The following is a 16,416-nucleotide window of genomic DNA, read 5'->3' as shown; positions in this document are numbered from 1 at the left end:
GTTTGGCCCACCTAGTCACAGCAAGGAAGTTACTCAAAATATAGGTAAACTTAGAAGGAAAGAAACACTATACATGGTATCAGTCTTGAAAACTCAAACTTATAAAATAACATAACATACAATACAAAATTATGGAGGAGAAATATTCATCATAAATATTCAAAGAAGGAAACAGTAGAACTATCTAAAAAGGCACTCATAACATCCTACAAAACCCTCATGGGATGCAAAAAAAAAAATACCATTTTGTGTACGCCATGTGACAGCAGAGTTTGAGCTGGGCTCAGTTCTTTCACCCCATGTGGGATTACAATATGATTTTTGAAATTATTCTGGCATGAAAAACTTCCTTTGTTCATTATTTATTGAGAAAGCCAGCCATTTTCCACCTAAAAGACTTCTCTAAATGTCCATTACCCTGACCTTTGATTACCCAGAATAGAAAATATAGAATGAATTTGTAGTGAGAGAACATAAAAATGTTGGGAAAAAAAATGGTTGTAAAGGCATCTTTCTGTAAAACAAAATACCATTGCTGTCAACTCGACTTGGACTCACATAGCAACCCTATAGGACGGAGTAGAACTGTCCCATAGGGTTTCCAAGACTGTAATTTTTACAGAAGCAAACTGCCACACCTTTCCTCCGCAGAGTGGCTGGTGGGTTCCAAACATCAACCTTCTGGTTAGCAACTGAGCGTTTATAACCACTGAGCAACCAGGACTCCTTAGAAATAAACCGCCCTCACCCCTCCAAAAAAAAAAACCAAACATGTTGCCATAGAGTAGATTCCAACTCATGGCGACCCCTTGTGTTACATAGTAAAACTACTCCATGGGGTTTTCTTGGCTTAATCTGTATGGAAAGGAGCCCTGGTGGCACCACAGTTGAGCACTCATCTCCTAACCAAAAGGTTGGTGGTTTGAACCCACCCAGCGGCTCTGAAGGAGAAAGACCTGGCGATCTGTTCTGGTAAAGATTATAGCCTAGTCAAGATCAAAGCCTAGAAAACCCTAAGGGGCAACTCGACTGTATCACGTGGGGTTGCTATCAGTAGAAATCAACTCCCCAGCACCTAACAACAGCAACAATCTTTATGGAAGTTGATCCCAGGCCAGAAGCCTCTGGGTGGGTTCGAAATGCCAACCTTTCATTAGTAGCTGAGTAAAAACCATTTGCACCACCCAGGAACTTAGAAGTAAAGCTCACCAAAAAATTTTAAGTTCAAGGACAACCAGTGTCTATACTATGGCTAGATAATGTCCTTGAACATCTGGACGTAAAGGATTTTTAGTCTGCATTTATAGTCTTGATTTTTAGGAACACATTTTTAAAGGACTTGTTATAATATCTAAAGAGTTAACACACTCTGCACAATGTTACTCTATGCATGAAGGTGGGCAAAGCAGTCAAATCTAGGTTTTTGGCTTCTGGAAGTGGCACACAGGATCCCACGTTCTTCCCAGGCATATCTAATAGGGGGAACTCATCACATTTCCAGAAAACGTCAAAGACTAAATTCTGGACCTGTTAGGTCACAGAATTAATTTTATTTGTTCAATAAGAATTTAAAACCCGGGATGGAAGAGGGCAGGTGTGCTGTCACGTTGTGGGGATTGCAAGCAGTGTCACGGAACAATGTGTGTATACATTTTTGAATGAGAAATTAACTTGAGCTGTAAACTTCCACCTAAAGCACAATATAAAAAAAAATAATAATAAAGTTCTTCAAACAACAAAAAGCTGGTAACACATTTAAAAAACAATGCTTACCTTTGAATATTTCTGTAACTCGGCATCATCTGCAATGTGTGTGTCCAAAGTGGCAACCTAAATTTACAAGAAAATAAAGATTTCCAGTATTTGTAAAAGCATAAGTTTATTTCTTCCTAAATTTTATGAAAACATCTGTAAAACTTGCATACTGATAACTCCATCTGACCTATATTCTAATTTCTTACCTATATTTCTGTAATGCCTAAGTATAACATATAATGTAAAATTTCAGAATGTTTGTGATTTTTGTGTTGTTGTTTCCCACAGCAAAATTTTTTTTTTATAAATTATTCAAAAGTTGAACAGAAGGTGATGGCCAAATACATATATTATTTTTAAAAAATCCATGATCCCTAAAATTTTAGTACAATCCTCCATTATAGTGAATCTATAGAAATGTCACCCTTTTAACAAAATCAGGAGTATGGCCACTTTACTTTCAAATTTAGAACTAAAAACAAAGTTGAGAAGGTCAATCAAGTCATATGAGTTTGGAAAAACTGAAGCATCTGACTTTGCACAGCCAGATCAAACCATTTCCCCAGGAGACACAGCCGGCAACGACACAAACAAAAAGACCTGGTCTCTGGTGGGAGCCTCATGGGATACTTAAAGCTTTTAATCCTGGCCTAAAACTATTGTTCTACGCTTCAATGGTGGACATCCACAGAAGGGAGTTCTTTGCAAACAAAAGTACTTCACTGATGATTTGCATCTGAAAGTTGTTAATAAAATACAGTGCATCTGGAGGGAATAAGTTAAACAATGAACCAATTAAAGCTTCTAAAAGTACTGTACTTTAGATAAGTAGATCCTGGAAGTAACCGGAATAAGAAACTTGGCCAGCAAGTATGTATATACATATGTATGTGTGCGTGCACGTGTGTGTGTATGTAGGCATTGATGGATGATTGTGTATGTGTTTATTATTTGTTCTTTATTTAGGCTGACTTCTCCTTTCTGTCCCTCCTACCTGAGAACAAGAAGCTAAAACTCTTAATGAAAAAGCTGTCCCTTTGGAAGAGTGTGCTGTCACATTATAGGGAGAGCAACTAGGGTCACATAACAATGTGTGTATAAATTTTTGTATGAGAAACTAACTTGAAGTGTAAACTTTCACGTAAAGCACAATTTTTTAAAAAAGCTGTCCCTTTAAGCTTTTAACTTCAAATTCTGTTTCCTCCTTCTAGCTCCTCTGTCATGACCTATGTGATAAATGAAATTTGGAAGCATGGTTATAATGACGATAAAATTTTCACTGGGAAAAAAAAAAAAGAGCCCATCACAAAAGTGGCCATTTGTAAATACTGGTACATAAAATTACTTTGAATATTAAACTACCAAGGATAGTAGGAAAGGTCATTTGCTAGGTGATAGCCTAATGACAGTGTTTGAAATCTATGAGGTTCATGAGACCTGAGAGGCAAGTACAGAATTAGCAAGAAGAGAAAGTATGGGCTGTTTTAACACTTCTTAATGTCATTGGGGAGGAGCCATGGTGGCACAGTGGTTAAACTGCTCAGCTGCTAACCAAAAGGTCAGTGGCTTGAACCCACCAGCCACTCCACAGAAAAAAGACCCGATGACCAGCTTCCATAAAAATTCCACACACACACACACACACACACACACAAAAAGAAAACCCAAACCCACTGCTGCCAAATCAATTTCGACTCATAGCGACCCTATAGCCTTGGAAATCCTACAAGGCAGTTCTACTCTGTCCTATAGGGTCACTGAGTCGGAATAGACTCCACATCATAGGTTTATTTATTTATTTATTTTTTAATGTCATTGGAAATTTTCTGACAATAGGTCGTGGCTGGATATTATGAACCAAGAAGAGAGAGAAAATCTCCAACTGGCCAGCAAGTACTAATGATAAACATATGTAAGAAAACGTGAACGACAAAAGAAATTTAATAGAATATTTTATTACTAACGCATTTGGTGAACACCGGAGAGGCTTTTCTAAGCACAGTTTTCTGCTTTTATGTGGATTCATATGGGAAAATGTAATCAATCCCCTACTCAATGAATCTAACAACAGGTGAAAGGAAGTCTAATGGACCACCGGTATATAAACATATACCTAACCTAAATTACTTCCTGTTCTCCCAAATACATTTGATAATCATTCTTTCATTTTTCTCATAAAACTGCAAGATTCTTTGTGAAACATAGGACTAATATCCGCAGCCTTTTCAGTGTACAATAAAACAAACAGATCATAAAAGTAATCATGAAAATGCCAGCAATTTTAAGCAGCTGATACAAGTTATAAATTTAAAGGCAAGCCTTCTGTCTCCTCACATTTTTCTGCCTATTGTTGACTTAAATTGTTCCAACATGAGCTGAGTGTCTGCTAATTGTCACTGAAGCCTGTGCACCATTCTTAATTGTTCCTACAGCTTAAAAAGCTACCAAAAAAAAAAAAAAATCAATTGATTGAGTCAATAGGGAAAAAAGGCAGGAGGATAAAAACAAAGGCAACCCGGCTATTCTTGGACGCTCCCGTTTCTTTAAATTGTAGTATTAGCAGCTTGACATGAAATGAGACTTGAGTGTTTTTTATTAGAGGATTTCAACATACCATTACTTCATAATCAGGGCCCAATAGGTTTTCCCATCTGAATTTCAGCTCATTTTCTGGAGAGTCTGGGACTCTTTCTGGATATAAAAAAAAGAATATTGAAGCTACTGTGAGCCAAACACACTTAACTATGAAATTCTTCAATAACAGCACAATTTCAGTGAGGAAAGGAAAATGAATAAAAAGGAAAATGCATTAACTTTGGTCTACTAAGTAAAGTAAATCAGAGGAGACTTACAATACTAATGTAAAATGTAAATAGCAGCTGTGACAAAATTATGAAGGGGCTTTGTGGTTAAGGAATATTTTAAAGGGAAGAGGAAATGATAAGTTATAAATGAAATTTGAATTATATACAGTTTATATGTAAACATCCTGTAGTTTACAAGTAAAATGCATCTGGCTTTGCTTTATAATATGTTAGGCCATACAAGGATTTAATTTAAATGTTAATCACTTCAAAGTAGTACCAGTCTACCCACCTATTAATAAAGTAAAAACAAGATATCTTTAGTATCAACAAAATATATCAACACAATCCTATCAGATTTTTCTGCCTGTGGTGGATATAAAGTCTAGTTTAATTCAACCATTGAGTTGCATGAGCTTTAATACAGTAGAAGCTTACACTAATCTTTTGAGCCCCTTGGTTATCTGGATGTTTATATCTTAATGACTTTCTTACCGGAGTGTAATATCGCCTTTGTTGCATAGGTAAGATCATTTTTAAAAGCTAAGACAGATTTTAAGTGTCTGGCCTGTCCTCCATATGGCCTTAGCCAGAAGATCACTGCACATATAAAAGTTTGTAGCCTAAACAATGTTTAACAGATAACAAAGTACTAAAACTGTAATTTCAACTTATATCCATAGCAGTAGCTGAAAATGAACAAATCTTCACCATTTTTCAAGTTAAAGAAAAACTCGATTTTGTCACAAGATTGGACAAGTCATTAAACACTTATCACAAATGACAGCTCATCTTGGATGGATATAATGCTTAATTATATAATACAAATCATTACGTAAAACAGGCTAACCTCAGAAATCATAGACTAAAACTAATGAATACTGATGAACTTAAAGTACTAGATTTAAAAAAAGAATATCCATGAAATAACTATAATAACTGATGTGCTGAACTACATTCGGGAATAACTACCCAAAGATTCTATTAAAAACAAAGTATCAAACTCTGCACCTTTGTGGCTATTCTTGCTAACATTTCCATATGAAATTATATTAAGAGTTCTAACATTGAACCTGTTAAATTTCTTCTAAGTAGCAGTTTCTTTGCTAAGCTATTTTGAACAAAATTTACCACTCGTTGCTTGAATTCAAACTTCAAAACATAGTACTCAAATGACAGTTCATACACATGTGTAAAATAATGTCTACATCTCACCTACCATTCTTTTGACTACATTTTTTACCTTTCAAGGTAAAATACAAACATAGACAGCCATGTGTTTAAAACACAGTACAAAGGCCCAAGTGTCAGACAAGAGATTAATTTACTTTCACTAGCTCAGTAAATCCTTGGCTACACAAAATGATCAACAAAATGAATATGACAATCTGAAACAATTATTCCAATGGTAAAAAGGAGAGCTAACTTCATAGGAACTAGAAAATTTTGGTCTTACTCTCAAACTGAAATTACATATACGCATGAAGAAAAGAAAATGTAGTGAGGTTTGATCCAAAAAGAGCAGATAAAACATTTTTAAAGTATTTCTAACTTCAGAATATATTTGATTTTCTCCTAATAATTCACTGAAAATCCACCCAGGAACTCGCTTGAATTAAAACAACAGAAGATTAATTGCAATCCACTTGAGTAAAAAGAAAAGGGGAGGGGATTCCAAATGAAAAGGAAATTTTTTAACTTTCATTAAGGGTTAACACCTTCCTTCAGGCAATTCTTTCCAGAGACAAGCCAATCAAAGCCAAAAATTCTCCCACAAAACTACTCTACAACATGAAATGGAGTTAAATATTTCAAGTAGTTTCATTCAACTGGCAAGGCTTTCCTGAGCACCTTCATGCAGGTAATTGTGTGAGACCATTATCCAATATTCCTGCAGGACAAAGTTAACTATAATAGCTGAGGTGTCAAGGTACAAAGCAAAAGGGCAAATTTGCATATCAACTAAAAATAAAGAATAGATATATAGCAGCAGCCTGGCAACTTGATAAAACATATAAAAATATATGTACTATTAATTTTTATGGCGAAAAAGAACTACCACTATATGCGTACAGGTAGTTATATATCTACAGATATAAATGTAATATCAATGACAATATACAGGCTAAATGATGCAGTAATTTAAAATATTAAGAAAAAAATAGTCATCACATATTAATAAATATGCATTCAAAATTAATAGAATTAAAGATTAAATAAGAATATGCTTGGTCTCCATCAAGTCCCCAAAAGCATTAAGATGTTGATATTAAGAATAATCTATTTTATATCTCCAAAATGTCTCTAACATTCCTCACATTATATTAACAATGAAGGGAGAAAAGAGTTAACAAATGAAAAACTCAAATGATTTCAAAGTGAATGCTTTGTGCCTACCCAGTTTTTCTAAGACTTGTATGTTGTCATTTTTTTGATTATCCATTCTTTCTTCAATTTCCTCATCTTCATCATCCAAATTAGTTTCTGTTTCCACAGCTCCAGTTAGAAAGAGGGCCGGTATTTTTGGTGGTTCTACAGAAGCCCCTAAAATAAGAATTGCTAATTTGAATCATTAACATATTTATTAAGACCATATTTACATGAGCTTATTTCACTCCTGCTCTCCTGTTTCACTACCTCCGTACAAGCATCTCCAATGACTTAGATCTAAGATTCCTTGATCTAAAATGCCGTGTATGATAACCGTATCATTAAAAAAAAAAAAAAAAACTTGTGGGTAGTATTGTAAAGAATAAGAAATTGGTCACTGGGAAGAGAAAAGTGAGGTAAACTTGATGGCAAAACTGGAGTAGATTCTTTTCAAGACAGAAGAAAAAGGATGCTACGATCTTTAGTTCCCACGCTGTGGACAGTCAAGAGCCAGGACATGCAGAATAAGCCAGTCTGACTGTTCTGGTCTCGCCTAGGTCCTGGCATGACATCATCATGAGTATAACAAGTCTACATATGTAGCCTTATTAATTGGGTGGAAGTTGGAGAAAAATTACCCCAATGCACGTGGAGATTGCTTACTTACTTAATTGAGCTAACTGAAGTAACAGGAGTTATCCAGAGTTTTTTTTATCTCAAGCGTGATAATCTAAATAATTAACCCAAGATGGAGTCACTCATGCTGAGCCCATGTTGGCAAACCAGCGGAAACCAAATAAAGTTTGTCAGGTTCCTGTTTGTCAGGACCCACCAGTTTCCTGTTTTTAACAAAAAGCAGTTCGACCCTTACTGTTTAAACCCAAGCCAAGTAGCTAAAGTTTCCTATATGCTTGTTACTATAAAACTCTGACTCTTTTATTCCCAGAAGCTCCAGTCCGACTTTCAGGCCTGATGCTTCCAGATTCCCATATCTCTAAATAAAGTTTTTGAGTTCTACAAATTAATTTTGTGAAAGATTTTGTTTTAACACATGCAAGTCACTATTACCTCTTAAACACAAGAAAAATGGAAAAACAGTCCTTTAAAGTTATTTTTCAAATAATCACACATCACTTATAAAGTACTCTTACCGAAAATATTTAACCTGAATCTAAGGCTTTAGATCTATCTTCCAGCTCAGAGGAAACACAAAGGAGAGTGGGAAGAGTTAAATGACACAACAAGAGTTAAATGAAACAACTAAACTCAGAACACGGCAGGCTAGTGACAAACGAACTGATCCTTCAAAGAGTCCATGTCATGAAAGCAGGGGTGGGGGCTCTTCTAGATTAAAAGAACAGCAACAACAAATGCAGTTAAGTGCAATGCACAATTGGATCTTGGTGGCTTTTGAGGGGAGTGTAGGAGGTGAAGTCATAAAAGCCATTCTGGGGTAAATGGGGAAATATAAGTATAAATTTGGTATTTTGATATTAGGGAATTACTATTAATTTTTTTCAGTATGATAATGGTATTGTGGTTATGTACTTATACCCTTATTTTTAAAAGATATAGGCTAAAATATGTAGGGGTAAAGTGTCATGATGTCTACCACTCACTCTGAAATGGTTCAGGAAAACAAGATAATTAAATAGAAAAAGAAAATACGGCAAAATGTTAACTGTTGAATCTAAATGGCAGGTTTTTAGGTACTCATTAGATTATTTTTCAATGTTTCTGTATGTTCAAATTTTTTTACAATAAAAAGTTGAAAACTATAACTAGTGGAAAGTTCCTATAACCATAACATGAAATTCTATACCGAAAATACGTTTTAGCTCCTTTGTGCATTGAGACCCATTAGCTGCACAGCCATGGGCTAGTATAAAAAATGCCCACGAGTGTCACTGGGGAGAAGAGAAAACAGTCCGCAACAGAAAGCAGTACATGATGTGATTGTGTGCCAAAACATGGTCTTCGAATAGCAGGAGTATAGAGTAAGATTTAGAATGGTAGAGGGAGGTACTTTGCAAGAGCTAAAGTTATGTAGTTTGTTTCCGTAAAACAAACTTTTAAATGCTTGTATGTGCAAGGCACACAAAGATGTGTCACCTGAAGCAGGGGGCAAGAGGCATAGCCATTCCCCTACATTACTGAAGCCACACATGATGTACTGTGATTACAATGTAGTGTGCTAAATGCTACAGGGGAATGTTCTTCAAAGGGCACCAGGCAACCATGTAAGAAGGACACCTAAACAATGGAAGAAGAGGTGTAGATTTTTTTATTCCAATACAATTTTAAAATGTAGACATGCCCAGTAAAGAAGTGCTAATTTGGAGATGATGTACTTCATTTGATATAGTAGACTGAAGCCTTTTTAAGGGCTCTATCAGAGCAATTAAAAACATTTTTTTAATATAAACTTTTTAAGGTATATAGGCATTTACACAATTTGTCCTGTTTCAGCAATTTTAAATGTCATACATGGAATGCAGTTAACAGGGCATCTGTCCTTCAGCAACAAAATTTCCAATGTCACATAAAACTTAAAAAGTTCCAGTTTAAATACAAATCAATATCAGTTGAAAGCAGAAGTTTCCAGGCTTATATCTTCAGAGGAATATCCCCAGAGAAAATAAAAATTTTGAAGTCATCTTTTGACAAATTTTAATGGAAGTATTTCTCACTCACTAATTATATAACTAATCATTCATTTTAAATTGAACATGTGTTCCCATGATTGTCAACTTTTTTATCTATACATTTATAAGTTGATAATTAAAAATTGACATGCACACAGTTATGTATATACTCCATAATGAAGATTTAATATTCTTATCATTAAAATAAAAACAAGTATTACTTTAGAACCAAAAATGTTCTTCACAGTAACCCCAGCAAAATCCATGTGTTATTTTATCTTGCTGTATTTCAAAAATAAATCAACAGACAGATTAAAATAAAATATATCATTAAAAGTAATATGAAACCTCAATTTGCCAAATGCCGAAGAATTAGACAAATGAGAGCTCCTGGAACAAAAGGTGTCAAAGCTTTATTATTCAAATATAAATAGTAAAAGAAATTCAGAAGCTTTTCGGGAAAATGAATTCCATCTCTGTTTAGAGAAGCTCTCAGAGTTTAGTGCATCTAAGAGTTCAGGTCCTACCATTTGGACTGGCATTGAAGTGGCCAAAGGAAATTTTTCTTCAACACACACATGAGCTGATTTATTTCTTCATCACTACTTTACTACATTACATAGGTGAGCAATTTTTCCTACTCAGATTCACAGAGCAACTCCGTAAATGAGCTATTCCTCAAATCCCAGACTACATGGTAGAGAGGGGCACTGGGAAGAATTACCTCTGTCTGAAGGCTGTTCAAGTGGAGGATCAAATAAGGATGTCTTCCTTCGAACTAGGGTTAAATGCACCACCTGCCCTGCATTTCTTAGTACTTCAACAACATCTTTGTTGTCAAAACCTTGAATATTCACACCATCAACCTAAAATGTTTAGAGACACATTAAGGAACAGAGATTTCAAGTTAGCTACTATTTTTAATCCTGGCAAAATAGCACAAAAATAGGGAATTCATTTTATTCCCTACATAATTTGTATTAGATTTTAGAAAGTATTTCTTAATGAGAATGCAAAACTACTAGTAAAATGTGCTGAAAGGGTCCTGACAAAGCAGAAAGCAAACTCATACCTATATCCTAAGTCACACATTTTACCTAAGAATTTGACAGAGGTTCTCTGATGGTATTCAAGATTCAAAGTGCCACAAAAGATGGTTAATTGTTATACATTGGTCTCAAGATGTATTAATAGATGTTATTATCATTAAGGAGCCCTGGTGGCGCAGTGGTTACAAGCTCAGCTGCTAATGGAGAGGTTGACAGTTTGAATCCACCAGCCACTTCTTGGAAACCCTATGGGGCAGTACCACTCTGTCCTATAGGGTTGCTACGAGTCGGAACTGACTCGACGGCAACAGGTTTTAATGTTGGTATTATTGGCAAGGAGCCCTGGTGGCACAGTGGTTAAGAGCTACAGCTGCTAATCAAAAGGTCGGCAGTTTGAATCCACTGGCTGCTCCTTGGATACCCTATGGGCCAGTTCTACTCTGTCCTATAGGACTACTATGAGTCAGACTCAACTGCAATGGGTTTGGCTTTTTTTATTATCATCAAAGGTCCCTGAGTGATACAAGCTGTTTCCTCCTGGCTACCAAGGCCTGGTTTCCATAAAGATTACCCAAAACCTAACCTGTTGCGGTTGAGTCGATTCCAACTTATATTGACCCTATAAAACAGAGTAGAACAGCACCTAGGGTTTCCAAGCCTAAAATCTTTACAAGCAGACTGCCACATCTTTCAGTAATGGAGTAGCCGGTGGGTTCAAACCACCGACCTTTCAGTTAGCAGCCAAGTGCTTAACCACTGCACCGCCAGGGCTCCTTTCCACAAAGATTACAGCCGAGAAAACCCAACGGAGCAGTTTTACTCTGTAACACATGTGATTGCCATGAAAAGGAATCAACTCAATGGCAATGGGTTTGATTTTTGGTTTGGTTTATTATTGTCAGAATCAAAGAGGTCATCAAATGCTTGCTTTCTCTATCATACTAGACCTTCAGACCCTGCAAAACACCAAAAGTTATTACTGTAAAATTCATTACTGTAAAAGCCAAGAGGTACTTCCTTAGATGGCCTTGAAGGACAAAGATTCAAATCATACCACCAAACATTTGTTTCTATGTAAATCATTAAATTACAGACAGAAACACTAAAAAAAACAAAGTTGCTCTCTTGTCGATTCTGATTCATAGAGACCCCATGTGTTTCAGAGGAGAATTGCACTCCACCATGTTTTCGTGGCTGTGACCTTTTGGAAGCAAATCACCAGGTCCTTCTTCCGAGGTACATCTGGGTGCATTCAAACTGCCAACCTTTTAGCTAGTACTCCAGCACTTATGATAGTTACCTAAATATAGATACATATATGCCTCAAAAATATTGCTCAAAAAACTATAAAATGTAACTAATTTCTACTGAATAGGGGAAAGATCAGTCTGAATCAATAAAAGGTAATTATTATGTATGACATATTCCAATTTTGGGTGTACTCAAAACAACTATTACAAAAATTATTTTCATGAAGAGATTAAAAGAGCTGGTAATGGCATATAATTCCATATAAAATGGTTAAGTTTGAAAAACACAAAGAGATGCTTTAAAAGTGTTTTCTAGAAGAATGCTAGAATATCTTTCAAATATACATGTTTCAAATATTATATATAAGGAAGCCTGGCTGCGCAGTGGTTAAAGCACTCAGCTGCTAAACAAAAAGCTGGCGGTTGGAAGCCACCATTCCACGGAAGAAAGATGTGGCAGTCTGCTTCCATAAATATTTACAGCCTTGGAAACCCTATGGGGCAGTTCTACTCTGTCCTAGGGTTGCTATGAGTTAGACTCAACTCGACAGCAGTGGGTTTGGTTTTTGGTGGGTTTATTGTTACAGAACCTTTTCTTCATGGACAGTCAAAAACAAAATTCAAATTTAGAATCATTAGAGTCCAAACTGGGGTTCTTGGGGGGGGTGTAAACAATTAATACTTTCAGTTAGCAACTGAAAGGTTGTAGGTTCAAGTCCACTCAGAGGTGCCTTGTTAGAAAGGCCTGGCGAACTAATTCTGAAAAATCAGCCATTGAAAACCCCACGGTGTCCAGTTCTACTGTGACACACATGTGGTCACCATGAGTCAGAATCAAGTCAATGGCAACTGTTAGAGTCCAAATTAATATTTAACTATACTAACAAACTTAATTTTTTAAAAAAAACTTATGAAAATATATTAAGCCATTCCCCTCATACATACAATAATAAAGATTAACCTTTAAAAAAAACAAAAAAAGATTCAAGTCTAAAACACAGGCCAGTTACTTACAGCAACTATTTTGTCATTCACTTGAATTTGGCCATTGTGGTATGCGGCACTGCCAGGTATTATGCTTTTCACATAAATCCCAGAAGCTTCCCCTGAAGGTGCACAAGACATATGGAAAATAGGAAGAAAGCACTAATTAGACCTTGATTGCAAAATTCATATCAAGAAGTTAATTAGCTAAACGGGCTGACTGGAGGCTTTATAAATACTGTTTTGAACACAAGCAGAGAAATTGATGGATTATTTCAAACTGACAACATCACAAGTGACCAGAATTCAAAATGATTTGACTGATGACTATCTTTCTGAAAAAATAATCCGTAATGGAACCTTGATGAAATGCACTCCAGTACATGCTGGAATTCAGGAGAGCCCAGGGTAAGTCTGATTCTCTTTTCTTGGTCTATTTCCATTCTCACTGCTGACTTGGCATAAGCTTTCATCATTTTTCACCAGCACTATGATAAGAGTCTCCTAACAGGTCTTCCTGACCATATTTAGTTCAAAACGCATGTTAGCTTGCCAAACATAGAAAAAGGAAAAGTACACACAATCTTTAAAAAACTAGAATGAGCTCAGCCACATGAAATAATCCTTATATTATAAAATAAAACATTTAAACAGAAACAAATGACTATATAAAAATTACAACTATGTAAAAAGTAGTCATGCCTATTGGCAAGGACTAGAAGGGAAATTGGAAAAAAAAAACCACAGATCTGGATGATTTTACATTTTTATTTTTTAATTTCAAATGATCTTAAAATATTGTCTGTAGAATAAATATTACTGGATTCCTACTGCCTACATAATGAAATGTAAATTTCATAGACATGCATTCAAGGTGTTCCATAATCCACCCCAAACTTCTTTTCCTACTTCATCTTCTACTATATCCCTCCGCCAAGATGGAAGTCCAGACACACCAGACACTTGATATTCCAGCAGAATAACAAATATTTTCATGATTTTATCTCTTTTCTTATTTATTTCTCCCTTTCAACCTCATCCCTTGTATCAAAATCCTTCCCCTTTTCCATGCATAGCTCAAATATCTCCTTTGTGAATTCTCCATTTCCCTCTAACAATCAGCCTGTTGCTTTTGCTATACACCAAGATAGTTTGCTTTTATCTCTACTGAAACATCCATTTCATGTTCTGCATTCCACTTTGGTGGGTGGCGACTGGAGTCTTAAAAGCTAGTGAGCAGTTATCTAAGAGGCATCAATTGGTCCCAACCCACGTGGAGTAAAGGAGAACGAAGAACACCATAGGCACAAGGAAAGTATTAGCCCAGGAGACAGAAAGGGCAACATAAACCGAAGACTTCATCAGTCTGAGACCAGAAGAACTAGATGGTGCCCGGCTACACCAATGACTGCCCTGACAGGGAACACAATACAGAGTCCCTGAAGGAGGAGAAAAGTGGGGTGCAGAACTCAAATTCTAGTAAAAAGACCAGACTAAACGGTTTGATTGATACTGGAGGGACCCCAGAAGACACGGCCCCCAGACTCTTGTTAGCCCAAAACTAAAACCATTCCCAAGGCCAACTCTTCAGACAAAGATTGGACTGGACTATGGGACATAAAATGATATCGTGAAAATGTGCTTCTTAGCTCAAGTAGATACATGAGACTAAATGGGCAGCTCCTGTCCGGAGGCAAGATGAGAAGGCAGAGAGGGTCAAAGGGTCAGCAGCTGGTTGAATGGACACGGGAAATCCGGGGTGGAAAGGAAGTGTGTGCTGTCACTGTACAGGGAGAGCAACTAGGGTCACATAACAATGTATGTATAAATTTTTGTATGAGAGACTAACTTGAATTGTAAACTTTCACTTAAAGCACAATAAAAATTAAAAAATTTAAAAAAACATCTATTTAGTTTTCCTTTAAACAACTGAGAGTTGCTTACACGTTTGTCTCTCTGAATAGTCTTATGTTCACTTTTCTACCCCTCCAGAACTAAGCAAAGTGACCCATCAAATGTGCGATGAGACAAACAAAGGGAAAATGATTCTTAAAGACTCCATGATAAAAAGCATGTTGACCTTTACAGTGTTCTAGTTTTTGGATTCACCACACCACCCCCCTACAATCCCAAAAACTTCTTCTGAGGGTAAAAAAGTAACATAAACATTTGTATTTGGTAAAATAAACATCAGATTCTCTCAATTTTTGTAATCAGTTATTCACTTTCGTTTTACTCTGTATCTACAATTCTAAACTTACAGGAAATACCCTAAAATCTTAATATAATAGAGGTTCAAAAGCCATAAGTTTAGGAACTAAGCCATGATTCTTCTAACTAGACCTAGGATATTGAGAAGTTACTTAATATGGCTTTTTGCAACATTATTATACAATCCATACTTAGCGTTTGGAACTCATTTAAATTCTGAACCTAAAAAAGGTGGCACTTAGAAGAATCTAAAGGTTTGAAAACAGATATTTCATTAGGCTAAAATAGCACAAAGTGGTCTGACATGAATTTCATTCAGGACTTTGAATACATTAACACTCTTAATTTTTCCACCTGCTCTAAGTATGCAAGATAATTTTTTTAAAGAAATAGATTCTCTAATCTTGCTATTTAAAAAAAACTAGAACATTTCATAACTCTGAATTTTCATGTTGCTAGCTAATATTTGTGGGAAAAGGTTTATTTTTCCTTACCCTAATAATTCTGTTAAAGTAAAGTAACTCTGACAGTGAAAATTACCAAACGTTTGCATATAGGAGTTGAGGGAGTATTATTCAGAGATACTTGGGCCATGTATTTATTCTCATAACATATTCTCTCTATAGGAAAGGAAAATAACTCTAATTAAAATAAAATTGTTTTATCTTTTTTTTTTTAGTAATTAAGCATAATAGCAATACTTTCTTGAAATCCACAATATGAAATATATGCAGTAATCATTGTTATCACATATGTAACAGTCACAATATTAAAAATATAACCATTTTAGAAACAAGAGGAGGTACAATTCAAATGTTATCCACTGAACTGGACAATTAAATTTTTTTTGTTAATGACTATCAAGCCAGCTATAAAAGTACTGAGATAAAACTGTGTTAATCATTGAAAAGTAACTGGCTGCTATTACAGATCCACAGTTTTATTGTTCAATGTTTAAATTGAAATCTGTAAGTATTTAATTTTACTGTCTAGAAACCTTAACATTCTTTACAATTACTTCCAAATATAAAATAGAAATTATTCATTTACCTGTATGAGAATTTCCAACATAGCCAACAATTCTAATTCCTAGACTCTGCCCATCCTGTTTAATGAGTTCAACATTGTAAGTTTCAAAAAGAGTAGAATTGTCCTAAAAGGCAAAACATAATTTCAATTATATATAATGTTTAGCTACATAACTATCTGTACATAGTCAACATGTGCATAGTTTGCCAAGCATTTGCTTGGCACCTGTGTTAGGCAGAATTTTAATATGGTCCCCGTGAACTCGGATCCCTGGTGCTGCTCCCGCATTTATGTGACATTACACAGCAAAAGGGAGATT

General features: G+C 35.5%; 1 protein-coding gene across 1 annotated transcript in view; it reads right to left on the bottom strand.

Moving 5' to 3' along the window:
• PATJ (PATJ crumbs cell polarity complex component) overlaps window positions 1–16,416 on the bottom strand; it is a 431,680-nt gene that overhangs the window by 333,113 nt on the left and 82,151 nt on the right. The window contains exons 9-14 of the mRNA XM_023730369.1: window positions 16,119–16,221; window positions 12,888–12,979; window positions 10,299–10,440; window positions 6,957–7,103; window positions 4,370–4,446; window positions 1,774–1,830 (exon numbers count right to left, since the gene is read on the bottom strand). Of these exons, the coding sequence (XP_023586137.1) occupies window positions 1,774–1,830; window positions 4,370–4,446; window positions 6,957–7,103; window positions 10,299–10,440; window positions 12,888–12,979; window positions 16,119–16,221 (618 nt within the window). The remainder of the gene's footprint in view (window positions 1–1,773; window positions 1,831–4,369; window positions 4,447–6,956; window positions 7,104–10,298; window positions 10,441–12,887; window positions 12,980–16,118; window positions 16,222–16,416) is intronic.

Source organism: Trichechus manatus, unplaced genomic scaffold, assembly GCF_000243295.1.
Source record: "Trichechus manatus latirostris isolate Lorelei unplaced genomic scaffold, TriManLat1.0 scaffold00003, whole genome shotgun sequence".
Lineage (NCBI taxonomy): Eukaryota > Metazoa > Chordata > Mammalia > Sirenia > Trichechidae > Trichechus > Trichechus manatus.
This window is presented reverse-complemented; position numbering and strand designations above follow the sequence as displayed.